This window comes from Osmerus eperlanus, chromosome 15 (genome assembly GCF_963692335.1).
Source record: "Osmerus eperlanus chromosome 15, fOsmEpe2.1, whole genome shotgun sequence".
NCBI classification, from domain to species: Eukaryota; Metazoa; Chordata; class Actinopteri; order Osmeriformes; family Osmeridae; genus Osmerus; species Osmerus eperlanus.
The window spans coordinates 16,269,235-16,287,345 of record NC_085032.1 but is presented as its reverse complement, the minus strand read 5'-3'; the positions used below and the strand labels follow the sequence as shown (position 1 = coordinate 16,287,345).

Below are 18,111 nucleotides of genomic sequence, written 5' to 3'. Positions count from 1 at the left end.
GAGAGAGAGAGAGAGAAAGAGAGAGAGAGAGGAGAAGAGGGGGAGAGCACACATCCAAAGAGATAAGGTAAAGAAAAGGGTTAGACAAGAGGGTCATATTAAACCTCAGAGTAAGCACAGTGTTTGTGTGTCTCTCTGTGTGTGTGAGAGTTCAGTAGACCTGAACCTTGACCAAGACAGCAGAGACAGCAGAGACAGCAGTTTCTTATCGTTCTGAGGAGATATGAGTGTGTGAGTAAAGGAGACTGTGGCCATATCCTCTCTCAGTTTAAGAGTCTAGTTGTAAAAACTTCTTGCAGAGGCACCAGCAGACCACACACACACACACTCACATACGCACACACACACACACACACAGAGGGCAAAGGAGACACCAGTCTAATCAACAGCACACTCTCCATGCATGTGCTTGGTTTTCAACCAAATTCCAAATTACCACACAGCAATGAAACCAGCCAAGAACATAGTTTCTTCACACTTTCCACAGATTGAGTTGTTAGAACACTATGTAGCCTGAACAGTCACACCCTGGACACACACACTTGAATGATTCAGCAATTATTGTAATAATAATGGGCAATGTTTTAGATTCATATTTCACGTAACTACCATGTATATACATACCAATACCTACCAACACTGTTTTACTATGTGTAGTTACATGGTAGTTCATTTAACCTTGATGTAAATTGCTGCCTAATATGTTAATAATTCGTCACTTAAGACACGCTTTCATCCACAGCGACATTTGCGGGGAGGGGGGATTTGAACCTGCAAGCCTACAGTTTCATGCGAGATGGTGTGTATCCCTTGAGGTCACGTGATGGAAAGACACAATGAAATCAACCTATCCTGAGACAGGAGGGAAGCAGCTATAGAGTGATTTCATCAGGGCCCTCACACCACAGAGCAGGGCCGTCACACCACAGAGCAAGGCCCTCACACCACAGAGCAGGGCCCTCACACCACAGAGCAGGGCCCTCACACCACAGAGCAGGGCCCTCACACCACAGAGCAGGGCCCTCACACCACAGAGCAGGGCCCTCACACCACAGAGCAAGGCCCTCACACCACAGAGCAGGGCCCTCACACCACAGAGCAGGGCCCTCACACCACAGAGCAGGGCCCTCACACCACAGAGTAGGGCCCTCACACCACAGAGCAGGGCCCTCACACCACAGAGCAAGGCCCTCACACCACAGAGCAAGGCCCTCACACCACAGAGCAGGGCCCTCACACCACAGAGCAGGGCCCTCACACCACAGAGCAGGGCCCTCACACCACAGAGCAAGGCCCTCACACCACAGAGCAGGGCCCTCACACCACAGAGCAGGGCCCTCACACCACAGAGCAGGGCCCTCACACCACAGAGCAGGGCCCTCACACCACAGAGCAAGGCCCTCACACCACAGAGCAGGGCCCTCACACCACAGAGCAGGGCCCTCACACCACAGAGCAGGGCCCTCACACCACAGAGCAGGGCCCTCACACCACAGAGCAGGGCCCTCACACCACAGAGCAGGGCCCTCACACCACAGAGCAAGGCCCTCACACCACAGAGCAGGGCCCTCACACCACAGAGCAGGGCCCTCACACCACAGAGCAAGGCCCTCACACCACAGAGCAGGGCCCTCACACCACAGAGCAGGGCTCTCACACCACAGAGCAGGGCCCTCACACCACAGAGCAAGGCCCTCACACCACAGAGCAGGGCCCTCACACCACAGAGCAGGGCCCTCACACCACAGAGCAAGGCCCTCACACCACAGAGCAGGGCCCTCACACCACAGAGCAAGGCCCTCACACCACAGAGCAAGGCCCTCACACCACAGAGCAGGGCCCTCACACCACAGAGCAGGGCCCTCACACCACAGAGCAGGGCCCTCACACCACAGAGCAGGGCCCTCACACCACAGAGCAGGGCCCTCACACCACAGAGCAAGGCCCTCACACCACAGAGCAAGGCCCTCACACCACAGAGCAAGGCCCTCACACCACAGAGCAGGGCCCTCACACCACAGAGCAGGGCCCTCACACCACAGAGCAAGGCCGTCACACCACAGAGCAAGGCCCTCACACCACAGAGCAGGGCCCTCACACCACAGAGCAGGGCCCTCACACCACAGAGCAGGGCCCTCACACCACAGAGCAAGGCCCTCACACCACAGAGCAGGGCCCTCACACCACAGAGCAGGGCCCTCACACCACAGAGCAGGGCCCTCACACCACAGAGTAGGGCCCTCACACCACAGAGCAGGGCCCTCACACCACAGAGCAAGGCCCTCACACCACAGAGCAGGGCCCTCACACCACAGAGCAGGGCCCTCACACCACAGAGCAGGGCCCTCACACCACAGAGCAAGGCCCTCACACCACAGAGCAGTGCCCTACAAGCTCACACTTCATAACAACTCAAACATCCAGGTGTGTGTGTCTAATGACGTAATCCCATATGCAAGCTTTGCCTACCATCAGAGGGAAAAGAACTGATGATTGATGAGTAATACAGCTAAAAATGTTTCCCGTATCCACGGCTGAGTCTGATCTGAGACACGAGCTCAGTGGAAACACAGGGCTTGAACACAGCACAGCTCAGTGGAAACACAGGGCTTGAACACAGCACAGCTCAGTGGAAACACAGGACTTGAACACAGCACAGCTCAGTGGAAACACAGGGCTTGAACACAGCACAGCTCAGTGGAAACACAGGGCTTGAACACAGCACAGCTCTAACAGACAACACCCTCTTTCCCAGTGGCCAGAGCGGGAACAGGTGTTGGTACTTCCAGGTGTGACTGGCTCAGAGAGCCTGCAGGGTTCCTACCAGGTGTTGCAGCCTTTCTGCAGGACGCTGCCTGTCTGGTACAGGGTGTCTCCGTGGCGGCAGGGACACATGCCGACGGGCACACACTGGCCCTGCTGGTCCTGCGCCAGGCCTGGGGGGCACTGGCAGCCTGGCACACAGCTCCGGGGGGTCCCCACACACCGGCGCCCCCGCTGGAGGTCGGCACAGCTGGTACCACACGCACGGCCACACTCCTGGTAGACCTGGCCCCCAGTACACTGCAGAGCTGGGGAGGGGGAGAGAGGAGAGCTGAGGAAGTACTGATGTTTCTAGTATTGTACTGTTTCGTACTTTTCTGCATGTGTCCCTCCCTCCTGTTGCTGTTCCTCTCCCAGACCCTAACCCCCCCCAGTCCCTGCCCAGCCCTACGACGACTCTTACGACAGAAGGTGTGGTTACGCCAGGCGACGGGCGCTCCCTCCTGGGCACAGTGGCGGGCGTAGGCGGTGAGGACGGCACAGTGACAGAGCCCCCGGGGGGAGCAGCCACACACCTCCCCCAGACACACTCGCATGTAGGGCTCCCTCTCCACCACGTCATGGCAGGGCTGCAGGAGCACGGGGAGGGGGGAGTGGGGGGGAGGGGGGGAGAGATGGGGAGAGATGAAGGGATGTCAGATCTGTTCTTGAGACAGGCAGGTTTGCACCTCCTCACACACATGAACCTCCACACACACACACACACATGAACCTCCTCACACACACATACGCTTAGCAACAAACTCTCCCCACAGGCTTCCTGTTCACACAGGCACACCCACCTGGAAGGCGGGGCTGTGTATGATGGAGCAGACCTGCTCGGCGTGCTGCCTCCTCTGGCTGAAGGAGGAGCAGGCGTCGGGCCCCTGGCCCCCGGGCCCCTGGCCCCCGGGCAGCAGGCAGGGCCCCAGGGAGAACCTGGACACGAAGGCAGGAACGCTGGTCTCCACATCACCCTCTGGGGTGGTGAAGTCATCCAGCTGGGTCCAAGTCAGGGTGCCACACAGGCCTCGGACCTACGGACACACACACACACACATATACACACTGTAATACCTGTTGATTCTAGGTCAGGTAGGCTATGTGGGGATGTCCAGTGGAAGGGGAGAAGGCCGAGGTCTGGGCTCCATCTGTCTAGCTGTTTCATGTTCATGACTCGTCTCAGAGAAAGACGTCACAAGGAGGAAACAACACATTCCTGTATTATAAAATAGAGGACAGAATAGGGGTCTTGCCAAAGTTTAGAAGGAGAAACTCTTAGAACATAAGCCAGAGAAGAGGGCTGGTTCTCGTGGTAGAAGAGGTGAGCTGGAGTTCACCTAGGAACTAGGGAGGGGAAAAGGGAACATAGAGAGGGGGTCTAGTGGACATTAGAGATAGGGAGCTCGTACACATGACGCATCATGGAAAAGGGAACAAACTATGGAAAGATTATGTGGCAATATTGGGAAATAATAATATGGAAGGAGAGGGACCTTCCTCATTTAGACTATATAATGTGTGTTCTTATCTATATAATGTGTGTTCTTATCTATATAATGTGTGTTCTTATCTATATAATGTGTGGTATCTTATCTATATAATGTGCAATATCTTATCTATATAATGTGTGGTATATTATCTATATAATGTGTGGTATATTATCTATATAATGTGTGGTATCTTATCTATATAATGTGCAATATCTTATCTATATAATGTGTGGTATATTATCTATATAATGTGTGGTCTCTTATCTATATAATGTGTGGTATCTTATCTATATAATGTGTGTTCTTATGAATCGTTAGCTTGTTGTGTCTTCCTTTATCACCTGAGCTGAATAAACCATCAAGTTGCCTTCAAGCTCCGACTCTTTTTGACCGAAATCCTTCTGATGAAAAATATCCTCCAGTACCTTGTGGGAAAAGCCAGGCTGCAGGGTGATGAGGACCAGGGGTCCGTCCAGGTGCCAGAGGAGCTGAGCCCCGAAGGTCTGGACCAGCAGGAAGGAGGACGACGGCCGGCTCACCACCAGGTCTCCTGTCTCCACGGGCAGCGCCACCTTCTGGCTGTTCAGCAGCACTGCACCTGGGGACAAGCAGGGGGAGGAGAGGACACATGAGGAAGGGAGGGGGTAGAGAGGGGGGTAGAGAGGGAGGAAGGGAGGGGGGTAGAGAGGGGGGTAGAGAGGGAGGAAGTGATGGGGGTAGAGAGGGGGGTAGAGAGGGAGGAAGGGGGGTAGAGAGGGAGGGAAGGGAGGGGGGTAGAGAGGGAGGGAAGCGAGGGGGTAGAGAGGGAGGGAAGGGAGGGGGTAGAGAGGGAGGGAGGGGGGTAGAAAGGGAGGGAAGGGAGGGGGTAGAGAGGGAGAGAGGGAGGGGGGTAGAGAGGGAGGGAAGGGAGGGGGTAGAGAGGGAGGGAGGGAGGGGGGTAGAGAGGGAGGGAGGGGGGTAGAGAGGGAGGGGGGTAGAGAGGGAGGGAAGGGAGGGGGTAGAGAGGGAGGGAGGGAGGGGGGTAGAGAGGGAGGGAGGGGGGTAGAGAGGGAGGGAAGGGAGGGGGTAGAGAGGGAGGGAAGGGAGGGGGTAGAGAGAGAGGGAGGGAGGGGGGTAGAGAGGCAGGCAGCAGGCGTGCTGTGTGAGGCTCACCAGACTCTGTGATGGTGATGGTGGTACGCAGGGCTGTGATGGACATCTCTCTGAGGCAGCCCTGACCCTCCCTCATCACACACTCACCACACCCCACCCTCACCTCCAGCTTCCTGTCCACAAAGTCCTGCACACACACAGTTATTTATACTTATTCATCAATTGTAATTTTACTGTACGTCAGATTTCCTCTGTTATGTTCCAGTGGGGTGGATGGATGAGGTGTGTGTGGATGACAGCTGTGTGTGTGTGTGAGGATGAGGCGTGTGTGGATGACAGGTCTCACCTCTACAGCGATGAAGGAGCAGGCCCCGCCCTGCAGGGAGTACCTCTTCTTGTCAAAGGTGGAGACCTGCAGCGCCCCCATCAGGCTGCACTGGGCCTCACACCTCTCCCCAGAACACTGCCACTGGCCTGCCCTGCACACACTGGGGGGGAGGGAGGAGGGGGAGGACAGGCAGAGGAAGTTGGAACAGAGGGAGGGGGGGAGGAGGGGGGGAGGAGAAGTAAGTAAGTAAGTAAGACTTTATTTATATAGCACTTTTCATACAAGAATTGCAGCTCAAAGTGCTTTACATAAAATCAACAAAACAATAATACAAGTGTTGATCTAAACTAGCCGCACTCTATCTGCGGTCTCTCGAATCCATCTTAGATCCGAGCTGCCACTTGCAGTTTCTAATACACAAGACAAGACAAGGTAAACATGAGGAAAGAGGAGGAAAAAAGGCAACACCCAGACAATGCTCCTAGAGGAGTACAGTGTGGGAACAGACAAAAACCTCAGCACATAAGTACAACAACATTTACAAAAACAGGCGAAGGCGTTGGATGGGGGTGAGGGGGTGGTGATATCTGTAGTAGGTGAAAGTTAATGTGTGAGTAGGTCTGGGTTGGCGCCCTCGACCTAGGCCACAATCAGTCCGATTCTCCCTATGCAGATTGTGTTGGCCAGGAGACATCCTTGGTCATGACCCAGGCAGAGACCAAACCACAGATGTCGGTGGGGGGGGGGGGGGGGAAGGGAGGAGCAAGATAGTCTCGCTTCAGCGCTCTCCAGGGGAGTTGTTTTCCAGCGACGGCCTTGGCCAAGGCCTGTGCTGGTTACGGGGCCGAAAGTGGATAAGATTGGGGTAGTTGTTTTGACGAGTAGCCGCACTCAATTTTCACGTCCACCCTTCAGGAATGTCTCCATGTCCTCCATCTTCCTTTGCAGAGCCGCAAACTTATCCCTGTTAAGTTCACAGTCTGAGCTCCAACAGCTCTGCCCAACGCATCAATCATGTCGGGCAGCCTAACGGGGCTTTTGATGGCTGCAGCCGTTTCCTTGATTTTCCGATATACAAAGCCACGCTTAATACAAAGCCAGCTTAATACAAAGCCAGCGCTTAAGAAGAAGAGAATGAAGAAGAGGAGGAGTGGACTGCATCAGAACAAATTGTTTTGCCAAAAAAACACATTAAAAGACTAAGAAAAGTTACAAGTGTTCAGTATTAGGAGGGTACCAGGGGGGTACCAGGAGGGTACCAGGAGGGTACCAGGGGGGTACCAGGGGGTAACCAGGAGGGTACCAGGGGGGTACCAGGGGGGTACCAGGGGGTACCTGGGGGGTACCAGGAGGGTACCAGGGGGGTACCAGGGGGGTACCAGGGGGGTACCAGGAGGGTTTCAGGGACTCACCAGGTGTTGCACCTCTGCTGGATGGCATCTCCAGACTGGTAGGTGCGACGTCGATGGAAGCAGGGACAGTCCTCCTTCCTCAGACACGCCCCCTGGTGGAGGAACCGGCCCGGGGGGCACTCACACCCCCCCACACACTCCTCCCTGCACTGGCCCGCCCCGGAGGGGGGCTGGGGGGACGAGCAGGTGGGGGGGCAGGAGGAGACACAGTCGGAGAACACCTGGTCCCTCGGACACACTCGCTCTGGGGGGGAGGAAGGACAACAAGTCTGGATCACAGCTGTTCTTAGGTACCATCAGTAGACCAGGAAGGGTTGGGTGTTAGACCAGGAAGGGTTGGGTGTTAGACCAGGAAGGGTTGGGTGTTAGACCAGGAAGTGTTGGGTGTTAGACCAGGAAGGGTTGGGTGTTAGACCAGGAAGTGTTGGGTGTTAGACCAGGAAGTGTTGGGTGTTAGACCAGGAAGGGTTGGGTGTTAGACCAGGAAGTGTTGGGTGTTAGACCAGGAAGTGTTGGGTGTTAGACCAGGAAGGGTTGGGTGTTAGACCAGGAAGTGTTGGGTGTTAGACCAGGAAGTGTTGGGTGCCTACCACACAGCTGTGCTCCTCTCCAGCTGATGATCACGTGGTGCTGGGCACACTCGCGAGCGTAGCTGGCCAGCGTGTCACACGTGGAGTCGTCCCTCTCCTGAGGCCCCAGGCTGCAGTACAGGTACAGGCAGGTGTCCACATACTCCTCCGGGTCCACCTGAACAGGGCAGACAACACCATCAAACCACCACCATCTACAGGGACCAGGGTGACCCAGCACCAGGCCGACCCAGCACCAGGGTGACCCAGCACCAGGCCGACCCAGCACCAGGGTGACCCAGCACCAGGCTGCCCCCTGACCCAGCACCAGGGTGACCCAGCACCAGGCCGACCCAGCACCAGGGTGACCCAGCACCAGGCTGCCCCCTGACCCAGCACCAGGGTGACCCAGCACCAGGCCGACCCAGCACCAGGGTGACCCAGCACCAGGCTGCCCCCTGACCCAGCACCAGGGTGACCCAGCACCAGGCTGCCCCCTGACCCAGCACCAGGGTGACCCAGCACCAGGCCGACCCAGCACCAGGGTGACCCAGCACCAGGCTGCCCCCTGACCCAGCACCAGGGTGACCCAGCACCAGGCCGACCCAGCACCAGGGTGACCCAGCACCAGGGTGACCCAGCACCAGGCGGCCCCCTGACCCAGCACCAGCGTGACCCAGCACCAGGCCGACCCAGCACCAGGGTGACCCAGCACCAGGGTGACCCAGCACCAGGCTGAACCACTGACCCAGCACCAGACCGACCCAGCACCAGGCTGCCCCCTGACCCAGCACCAGGCCGACCCAGCACCAGGGTGACCCAGCACCAGGCTGAACCACTGACCCAGCACCAGGGTGACCCAGCACCAGGCTGACCCAGCACCAGGGAGGTAAGACAACCCGGAAGGTTCACTGGCTCCTGGTTTTAAGAACAGATAAAGTTCATTCATTGTCATTGGCCTGCTTATTCCTCAAGAAATAACAATCGTTAATCATTTACCAGGGAACATTTACATTACATTTAGTCATTTAGCAGACGCTCTTATCCAGAGCGACTTACAGTAAGTACAGGGACATTCCCCCGAGGCAAGTAGGGTGAAGTGCCTTGCCCAAGGACACAACGTCAGTTGGCATGACCGGGAATCGAACTGGCAACCTTCGGATTACTAGCCTGATTCCCTCACCGCTCAGCCACCTGACCCGGGTCAGGTGGGAACCACTCATAAAGTGTTACGAAAACGTTGCAAGTATTTTATTGCCTCTGGCCTCTGGAGCGCTTCCAGAAACTGCAGTCTAAGTAGAAGTGGGGGGTGTGGAAGGGTCCAAGGTGGGGGTGAGAGGGGTGTGGAAGGGTCCAAGGTGGGGGTGAGAGGGGTGTGGAAGGGGCCAAGGTGGGGGTGAGAGGGGTGTGGAAGGGTCCAAGGTGGGGGTGAGAGGGGTGTGGAAGGGTCCAAGGTGGGGGTGAGAGGGGTGTGGAAGGGTCCAAGGTGGGGGTGAGAGGGGTGTGGAAGGGGCCAAGGTGGGGGTGAGAGGGTGTGGAAGGGTCCAAGGTGGGGGTGAGAGGGGTGTGGAAGGGTCCAAGGTGGGGGTGAGAGGGGTGTGGAAGGGTCCAAGGTGGGGGTGAGAGGGGTGTGGAAGGGTCCAAGGTGGGGGTGAGAGGGGTGTGGAAGGGTCCAAGGTGGGGGTGAGAGGGGTGTGGAAGGGGCCAAGGTGGGAGTGAGAGGCTCACCCACTGGTGGCAGCGTGTGAAGGGGCTCTCCAGCAGGCGGTGGCAGACAGCCTCAGCGGACCCCCGCAGCCTGCCGTCCCCCGCAGCATCGCAGCTGTGCCCCAACTCTGCTGCATCACTGCAGCCCTGGCACACGCACAGCAGAGGTCCATACACGGGTCAGACGTGGTTCATACACGGTTAATACATGGTTACTAGTGGTTAATACATGGTTAACACATGGTTAGTACACGGTTAATAAATGAAAAGGTGTTAACATGTATTGTAGGTTTGGAGCAGAGAAGCCCAGTGTATCTGTACTTGTGACTGATATCAAGCAGAGGAGTGAGCAGGAGGTCCAGACTGGACAGGGAGCCTACCTCCGTGTGCTGGTCAAAAACTCTCCAGGAGTTACCGAAGCTGGCGGCAAACTGGTACACGTCTCCCAACCTGCTGCTGAAGTCATCTGCCAACACACAGCTTGAATAAAGACACTGTGTTTACATGAACCAGTGAAAGAAACAGAATCAAGTTCTGGAGAAATGTCTGATTTGAGGAAACCACAGACAGCCCAGAAAAAGGAGTTAGACCAGGATAACCGTTTGGTGGTTTGTTTGTTTGTTAACGTACCATCTGGCTTGTTGTTATAGACTCCACACAGTCCCCTGGTGGTGGTCAGGTGTTCTGCGGTCACCGTCAGGTACACGGTGTTCCTCATGTCGAACTTCACCCGGACTCCAAGACCACTCTCCACAAACACAAAGTCCCCCAGCCAATGGACGCTCACGCCTGTAGAGAACATGGTTGTCATTGGTCTTTGCTACACGTAGGCTAGCCATGATCAGATGATCATTTTCATTGATTGACTTAGTACCCTTAAATGTAAGCGATAACACTTTAGTCTCAACAAATGAGGTAGAATGCTGCAGTGAAGTGTGACTCGATATTCTGAACTTCTGAGCCTGTATGTAAAAAGGTGAAGAGTAGGCCCACCATTTTGAAAGAGAGGTTCCCCTTGAGGAACCAGCAAGCCGTTGAGCGTCAGGTTTCGCAGGTGAATGGAGACAAGGTTTAGTCCCAGCATCATCCTCAGGGCCTGAGGCAGGGGAACAGGGTAGTAAAAGGGGAAACTTTGAAACCTTTTTCAAAACCTTTTTGGGGAATATATTTTTTCAACGTTTCGAACTTGTTTTTCACACACATACTGAAAGGAGAGGAGAGAGGAGGAGAGGAGACAACAGACAAACGTAGAACAGAGTAAAGCACAACACAATAGAGTACAGTAGAGTCCTCATCAAGTACTTGTCAATGATGCAGAAATTGTTTGTGAAACATTTTTGAGAAATACTTTTTTCAACCTTTCAAAACTTTGTTTTTGAAACTTTTTTCCGAAAATATTTGTCAAACCTTTTGAAACTCTTCTTTTGAAACATATTTTTCACACACAACATCACACCAAAAAGCAATTGTTATAAAGACAGTAAAAACAGGAGTGCTACCCTGCTGCAGGGTCCACGGGCGTCGCACACGGTGCTGATGTACACAGCCCAGGTGCCGTCGCTGGAGGACGCCAGCACGTAGGTGCAGGTGCCCCGGAAGTGGAAGGGCTTCCTGTCAAACGTACGGTAGTGCGCCCCGCCCCAGCTCAGACAGGTGGCCGCACCCTGCGGGGCCCGGGAGCTCCTCAGCAGCCCCCCCCTCACCAGGGGGGACTGGGCGTCTGGGGGGGGGGGGAGACACGCAGGGTGAGCCGGGGGGACAGTGTCATCGCTACGCCTACAGTCTGCACATCTCCACACTGACACTGCTGAGGTAAAGCTAGCGGGAAGTTCATGAGAAAGACACTGCCTGTTTTGTTTTTAGATCGATTTTAATGTTTTGCATCGTATTGTAGGGTGTAGCTACTGACCAGGCAGGAGGGTGTAGCTGCATTACTGACCAGGCAGGAGGGTGCAGCTGCATTACTGACCAGGCAGGAGGGTGTAGCTGCAGGAGAGGCAGGTCTGGTCGGACGCGTTCCTCCAGCTCAGCCCCCACAGTGTTCCGCAGCACTGCTCCAGGGGCATCAGGGAGGAATTCTGCACCCCAGGGAAGTCATCACAGCTCCAGGTGGAGTAACACTGTCCTCTCACTCCCACGCCTGGGGCAGGCAGGGGGCAGGCAGGGGGCAGGCAGGGGGCAGGCAGGGGGCAGGCAGGGGGCAGGCAGGCAGGGGGCAGGCAGGCAGGGGGCAGGCAGGCAGGGGGCAGGCAGGGGGCAGGCAGGGGGCAGGCAGGCAGGGGGCAGGCAGGGGGCAGGCAGGGGGCAGGCAGGGGGCAGGCAGGGGGCAGGCAGGGGGCAGGTAGGCAGGGGGCAGGCAGGGGGCAGGCAGGGGGCAGGCAGGGGGCAGGTAGGCAGGGGGCAGGCAGGGGGCAGGCAGGGGGCAGGTAGGCAGGGGGCAGGCAGGGGGCAGGCAGGGGGCAGGCAGGGGGCAGGTAGGCAGGGGGCAGGCAGGGGGCAGGCAGGGGGCAGGCAGGGGGCAGGTAGGCAGGGGGCAGGCAGGGGGCAGGCAGGGGGCAGGTAGGCAGGGGGCAGGCAGGGGGCAGGCAGGGGGCAGGCAGGGGGCAGGTAGGCAGGGGGCAGGCAGGGGGCAGGCAGGCAGGGGGCAGGCAGGGGGCAGGCAGGGGGCAGGTAGGCAGGGGGCAGGCAGGCAGGGGGCAGGCAGGGGGCAGGCAGGGGGCAGGTAGGCAGGGGGCAGGCAGGGGGCAGGTAGGCAGGGGGCAGGCAGGGGGCAGGCAGGGGGCAGGCAGGGGGCAGGCAGGGGGCAGGCGGGGGGCAGGACCCAAGATGGGAGGAGGAAAACAAAGTGTTGAAGCTCGTCCTTAGTATAGATGTAGTGAAAATGGAAATAAATGGTGACCAGGTAAACAGCGGGGGGATGATAAGCTGTCCTCACCCTGCGAGCACTGAGGTCCACTCCAGCCCTCACAGCAGCCCTGGACCGTCCGGTTCACCTGCTGGGTCTGTATCTGGGGGGGTCTGGCACCCAACACACACCATTACCCCTCACACCACACACCCAACACACACCATTACCCCTCACACCACACACCCAACACACACCATTACCCCTCACACCACACACCCAACACACACCATTACCCCTCACACCACACACCCAACACACACCATTACCCCTCACACCACACACCCAACACACACCATTACCCCTCACACCACACACCCAACACACACCATTACCCCTCACACCACACACCCAACACACACCATTACCCCTCACACCACACACCCAACACACACCATTACCCCTCACACCACACACCCAACACACACCATTACCCCTCACACACTGCACCTCACAGCATCTTGTTAGCAGCAGCAGACACACAAGACAAAGACTCGTCCGTGAATGTAGAAGTGAACAAAATCGACGTAAAACCCAAAGACTATAAGATTGTTTGCAAAAACAATGGCTATACAAAAATACATTTAATTTGAATTTGATCCATTGGAAATAATGGTACATAAGGATAACAACAAAGTCTGACAGTCCTCAGAGACTGCCGGTCTCCCTCACTTGTATAAGTAGCAGGTGGCCCCGGGGCCCTGGTGCCTGTAGTACAGTGCGATGCCGTCGTCGTCCCCATGCCGGTGGCGCATGCGGTCCAGGTCCAGCCTCCAGCCCTGAGAGTCGTACTGGTACACCTGGGAACACGCCACCTCTCTCTGCAGACGGGGGGTCAGCACGCGCTCCTCTCTCTCCTCCACCGTGCGCTCACACCAGTGTCTGGAGGAAACATTCACACCTTTAAGAGATCAGGAGGTTCGATTCCCCCTCTGTACGCCGCTTTGGATAAAAGCATCAGGTAAACTAATATATCATTACTAATTAATATTATCATTACATCTATTTACGCTTTTATCCACAGAGACGTATAAATAGTCCTTGATTTGTATTTGCAGCAGAATCTGACAGAGCAGCAGGTGGTATTGTTGATTGTAGATGTTACAGCGCTGATTACAGTGGAATTACTTGTGTATTGAGTGCCTGAGAGTGCTGATTAGAGAGCTGGATTGTGGAAGTGCTGAGAGGTAAATTAGGTAGAGTAGATAGATTCCTGTTATCCATGATCTTTCCTCGGAAACCTCTGGAACGTACCTCATTCCCATCACCAGACTCAGTCCAGTCAAAGACAGTAGCACCGCCCACATGGTTCCTGCTACGGCCGACTCTAAGAGAGAGAGAGAGAGAGGGAGAGAAGGAAAGAGAGAGAGAGAGAGAGACAGAGAGACAGAGAGACAGAGAGACAGAGAGACAGAGAGAGAGACAGGGAGGGAGGGAGCAAACTATATATTCATACATGAGCACAGTCCATGACCCTTACCTAGCAGAGACAAACAACTTCTCTATGTCCACATAATTCAAAAGCTCTTCTCTAGAAACCCTATTCTCTACTCACAGTTGACACATCTCTCCTACTCTGTCAACCAATCTAATATCGATATCAATCAATAATCCAAGTTAGCATTAGTTTAAATCAAATGTTTGACGGAAAACAATGGAGCTGTGAGGAAAGAAGCACGAAAAAAGTAAAAATAAAAACTTAGATATTCAAGATATTCATTGATCTAATAAAGGAGAAGAACGAGAACTGACAGGAAAATATCAACATCCTCACGTGGGAAGTCAGGCTTCAGGTTGATCCTGGTAGAAGGTTCAGGAAGTCAGGCTTCAGGTTGATCCTGGTAGAAGGTTCAGGAAGTCAGGCTTTGGGTCGATCCTGGTAGAAGGTTCAGGCAGGTCCTGACAGGTTGATGATGTGGCTCTATAGAACACGATCACCTTTTCTGTTACCAGCAAATCCTCTCTTCTCTCTGCTTCTTTTGCGTCGTCTCTCTCGTGTCGTACGAGTCTTCAGGTAGGCGGTCTGCTGCGTTATGGGCAGTGGGTGCGTCTGTCTGCTGGTTTTAAGCGTCGGGGGGGGATTCCCAGGGCATGCGGCGCCATCTGAGACTCCTGCTATTGGCTGAGAAGCTGCAGGGCACAGCTGTGAGACCTGCTATTGGTCACCTGGGCTGGAACGCAGGCCCCATGTCGTCCAATGGTACGAAATGCAGAAGCACAGCAGGTCATAGACTGAATAGAGCAGAGGGTAAGTGTGTGTTTGTGTTGATGACTGCGTGTTTGTGAGCATGTATTTGTGTGTGCTTTTCTGTCAGTGTATGTGTTTGTGAGAGTGTGTGTATGTGTGTGTGTGAGAGAGAGAGAGTGTATGTGAGTGTGTGTGTGTGAGAGTGTGTGAGAGAGTGTATGTGAGTGTGTGTGAGTGTGTGTGAGTGAGTGTGTGTGTGAGTGAGAGAGTGTGTGAGTGAGAGAGTGTGTGAGTGAGAGAGTGTGTGAGTGAGAGAGTGTGTGAGTGAGAGAGTGTGTGAGTGAGAGAGTGTGTGAGTGAGAGAGTGTGTGAGTGAGAGAGTGTGTGAGTGAGTGTGTGTGTGTGAGAGTGTGTGAGAGAGTGTATGTGAGTGTGTGTGAGTGTGTGTGAGTGAGAGAGTGTGTGAGTGAGGGGAACACAGGCCCGGGGGGAGCAGGCTCATCCAGCACGACCAGAGAAGTGTTTGTGCTCGTCCTCTAATCCTATAAAGAGAGGCTTTTTGGGAAGGATGACGGGGGCGTTTAATCAAAGTAGCGTGTCAATAGCAGGACCCTCTTTCAGAGTCTTTTAGTCCGACCAACATTTCCGGGCTGACCCCTGACCCCAGAGCAGAGGAGCTCAAACACAGCTGCCGCCAGCAGCCAGCAGCGTTCAGCCAGTGTTCACAACTCCTCCAGGAGAAATCAGACCCCAGTAAGTACTTAATACTACAAAGCACATCTGTATTAAGGGTCTCTCCACTTCCCAGTGTGGACTTGCCAGACTCATTATCAACAGTTCCATCAGTTAATTGAATACACATGAACAGTAATTTCAGGGAAATTGCTCCAGCTGGAAATATCTGTACACTTACATTTGTAAGTTTACTGTTGGCGCTGTTGTAGTGTTGCAGTTTAACCCTCGTGCTGCCTTCGGGTCACATGACCCAAAGTTTCATAACGAACCATCGTTGTGTTTACCCAATTTTACCCAATACAAAAACAAATTAAAATAATTTTCTTTTAACCTTTGCAATGTGGGGGGTCTGAGACAGCCCAACGGTTAAAAGAAAATTATGAGAGGCCGTATAGGCCATAATTCATACTTGGTCTCACATACATGCCATGACCTCACATATATACCATTATACTCTCACATATATACCATTATACTCTCACGTATATACCATTATACTCTCACATATACACCATTATACTCTCACATACACACCATGACCTCACATATATACCATTATACTTTCACATATATACCATTATTCTCTCACATATACACCATTATACTCTCACATATATACCATTATACTCTCACATATATACCATTATACTCTCACATATATACCATTATACTCTCACATATACACTATTATACACTCACATATACACCATTATACTCTCACATATACACCATTATACTCTTGCACATAAACTGGCATACTCTCTTACACACACAAAAATACCGTCTTATATGCACCATCATAATAAAGTATGACAATATATGTAAGAGACAAATAGTATGTGTGAAACAGAAAGTTATTATATGTAAGAGAATAACAGGATGTGTAAGAGAGAATACTTATCTATGTGAGAGAGAATACTTGTCTATGTGAGAGAGAATACTTGTGTATGTGAGAGAGAATACTTGTCTATGTGAGAGAGAATACTTGTCTATGTGAGAGAGAATACTTGTCTATGTGAGAGAGAATACTTGTCTATGTGAGAGAGAATACTTGTCTATATGAGAGAGAATACTTGTCTATGTGAGAGAGTTTGATTGAAACGGAAGGCAGTTTGATTGAAAAGGAAGTAGTACTGAATTCTCAGTTCCTGATTGGCTTACACATGAAGAAGGATTTGGGGTAGATGTAGCTAACGCCCACCTTCCCTATCAAGACGAGACTGAGTGACATGATAAGATGGCAGAGAGTGGGCGGCTTAATGAAGCCATTGGACTCATTAATAACATTTTATTAACATTTTATTAACATTTTATACTCCAAATGCTGCGGCGTTATTGTAGGGAGGACAGACCCGTTCCTGAATTACGTTTTTACAGTTATTCCTGGGGAAATTATGGAATTAAATTACATATTAACTATACTAAAATACTTGTGCACAATAATATTTGCTAAATGTAGACGTTTTTAAAGGTTTTTAATTTGACCTCGAAGCCTTTTGTGAAAATGAGGCTAGTTTCACGACAGCGACTTCGGATGTATACTAGGCTACTTTAACATGTTAGCTGATTAGCCAGTACGAGTGAGATATGTATACAGTCACATTAACAAACCTCTTCTTTGTAAACTTAAATACGATGGGAACACATCACATTAACAATTCCAAAACGCACCACACGCCAAAAATTTTTTTTGTCAAGCGTCTCTAAACTCAGATTCCGAGTCGGATCCATGAAGCTTTCGTTGCAGTGAATGGGTGCGGGCACTCATCGGGCATAGGGGCCTACACTCAAATAGGATCTTAAAAGTCCCAACTGGAAAATGTTGTGAACAGATTGACATCAAGTTCAGTTTGTGGCATTGAAGTTTAGGTTAATAGCCAAGGGTGTAAAGACCACTCGGCTAATTAAAGACGTCAACGGTTAAAACCCCAGTGCCACGGGACGGTATTCACACAGGCATTGGCTTTAATTTAAATGATAGTTTGTTTCATCAATTGAAAAACTGATCTAGGACTTTTGACTCAAGTAGTGGGGGTCGGTATAGCTTCCTAAACAACTATGGAATTCTACATTTGAGTTTTTTAGTGGATTTGCTTGAATCGTTGTCAGAAATGTTGGAATCAAAGACGACAGCCATCCACAGTGGCTATTTCTAACGCTAACGATGAAATGCGCCGGCTCTTCAGACCTGGATCAGGTGCATCACGGAGCGGCAGCAGCTCTCTGTCAGGAGTCTTAACCGAAATACTGCGGAGTTTGATATTGGGATTGCGCCATCACTTGGCTGGCATTAAGACGAGCTCCTGACAGAGTGCTGCTGCCGCTCCTTGATGCACCTGATCCAGGTCTGAAGAGCCGGCGCATTTAATTGTCAACGTTAGCGTTAGAAACAGCCTCCGCGTATGGCTGTCGTCCTTGATACAACATTTCTTACAATGACGCCTTAAGATTTGGAGTATGCAAAATTTTATAGATGAATCCATCTTGTCATGTCACTCAGTCTCGTCTTGATAGGGAAGGTGGGCGTTAGCTACATCTACCCCAAATCCTTCTTCATGTGTAAGCCAATCAGGAACTGAGTACTACTTCCTTTTCAATCAAACTGCCTTCCGTTTCAATCAAACTCTCTCACAAAGACAAGTATTCTCTCTCATATAGACAAGTATTCTCTCTCACATAGACAAGTATTCTCTCTCACATAGACAAGTATTCTCTCTCACATAGACAAGTATTCTCTCTCATATAGACAAGTATTCTCTCTCACATAGACAAGTATTCTCTCTCACATAGACAAGTATTCTCTCTCACATAGACAAGTATTCTCTCTCACATAAACAAGTATTCTCTCTCACATAGACAAGTATTCTCTCTCACATAGAT

General features: G+C 52.7%; 1 protein-coding gene across 1 annotated transcript in view; it reads right to left on the bottom strand.

The window, feature by feature from the left end:
• The window catches only part of sspo (SCO-spondin), a 63,938-nt gene extending 50,309 nt beyond the window's left edge, over positions 1-13,629 (bottom strand). Inside the window, exons 1-17 of the mRNA XM_062480381.1 lie at positions 13,563-13,629; positions 12,981-13,190; positions 12,339-12,421; positions 11,373-11,543; positions 10,903-11,123; positions 10,397-10,499; positions 10,034-10,192; positions 9,784-9,869; positions 9,425-9,550; positions 7,718-7,874; positions 7,128-7,371; positions 5,734-5,875; positions 5,448-5,574; positions 4,721-4,893; positions 3,606-3,839; positions 3,227-3,392; positions 2,825-3,071 (exon numbers count right to left, since the gene is read on the bottom strand). Of these exons, the coding sequence (XP_062336365.1) occupies positions 2,825-3,071; positions 3,227-3,392; positions 3,606-3,839; positions 4,721-4,893; positions 5,448-5,574; positions 5,734-5,875; positions 7,128-7,371; positions 7,718-7,874; positions 9,425-9,550; positions 9,784-9,869; positions 10,034-10,192; positions 10,397-10,499; positions 10,903-11,123; positions 11,373-11,543; positions 12,339-12,421; positions 12,981-13,190; positions 13,563-13,615 (2,702 nt within the window). The 5' untranslated portion in view covers positions 13,616-13,629. The remainder of the gene's footprint in view (positions 1-2,824; positions 3,072-3,226; positions 3,393-3,605; positions 3,840-4,720; positions 4,894-5,447; positions 5,575-5,733; positions 5,876-7,127; positions 7,372-7,717; positions 7,875-9,424; positions 9,551-9,783; positions 9,870-10,033; positions 10,193-10,396; positions 10,500-10,902; positions 11,124-11,372; positions 11,544-12,338; positions 12,422-12,980; positions 13,191-13,562) is intronic.
• Between the last annotated feature and the right edge of the window lie 4,482 nt (positions 13,630-18,111).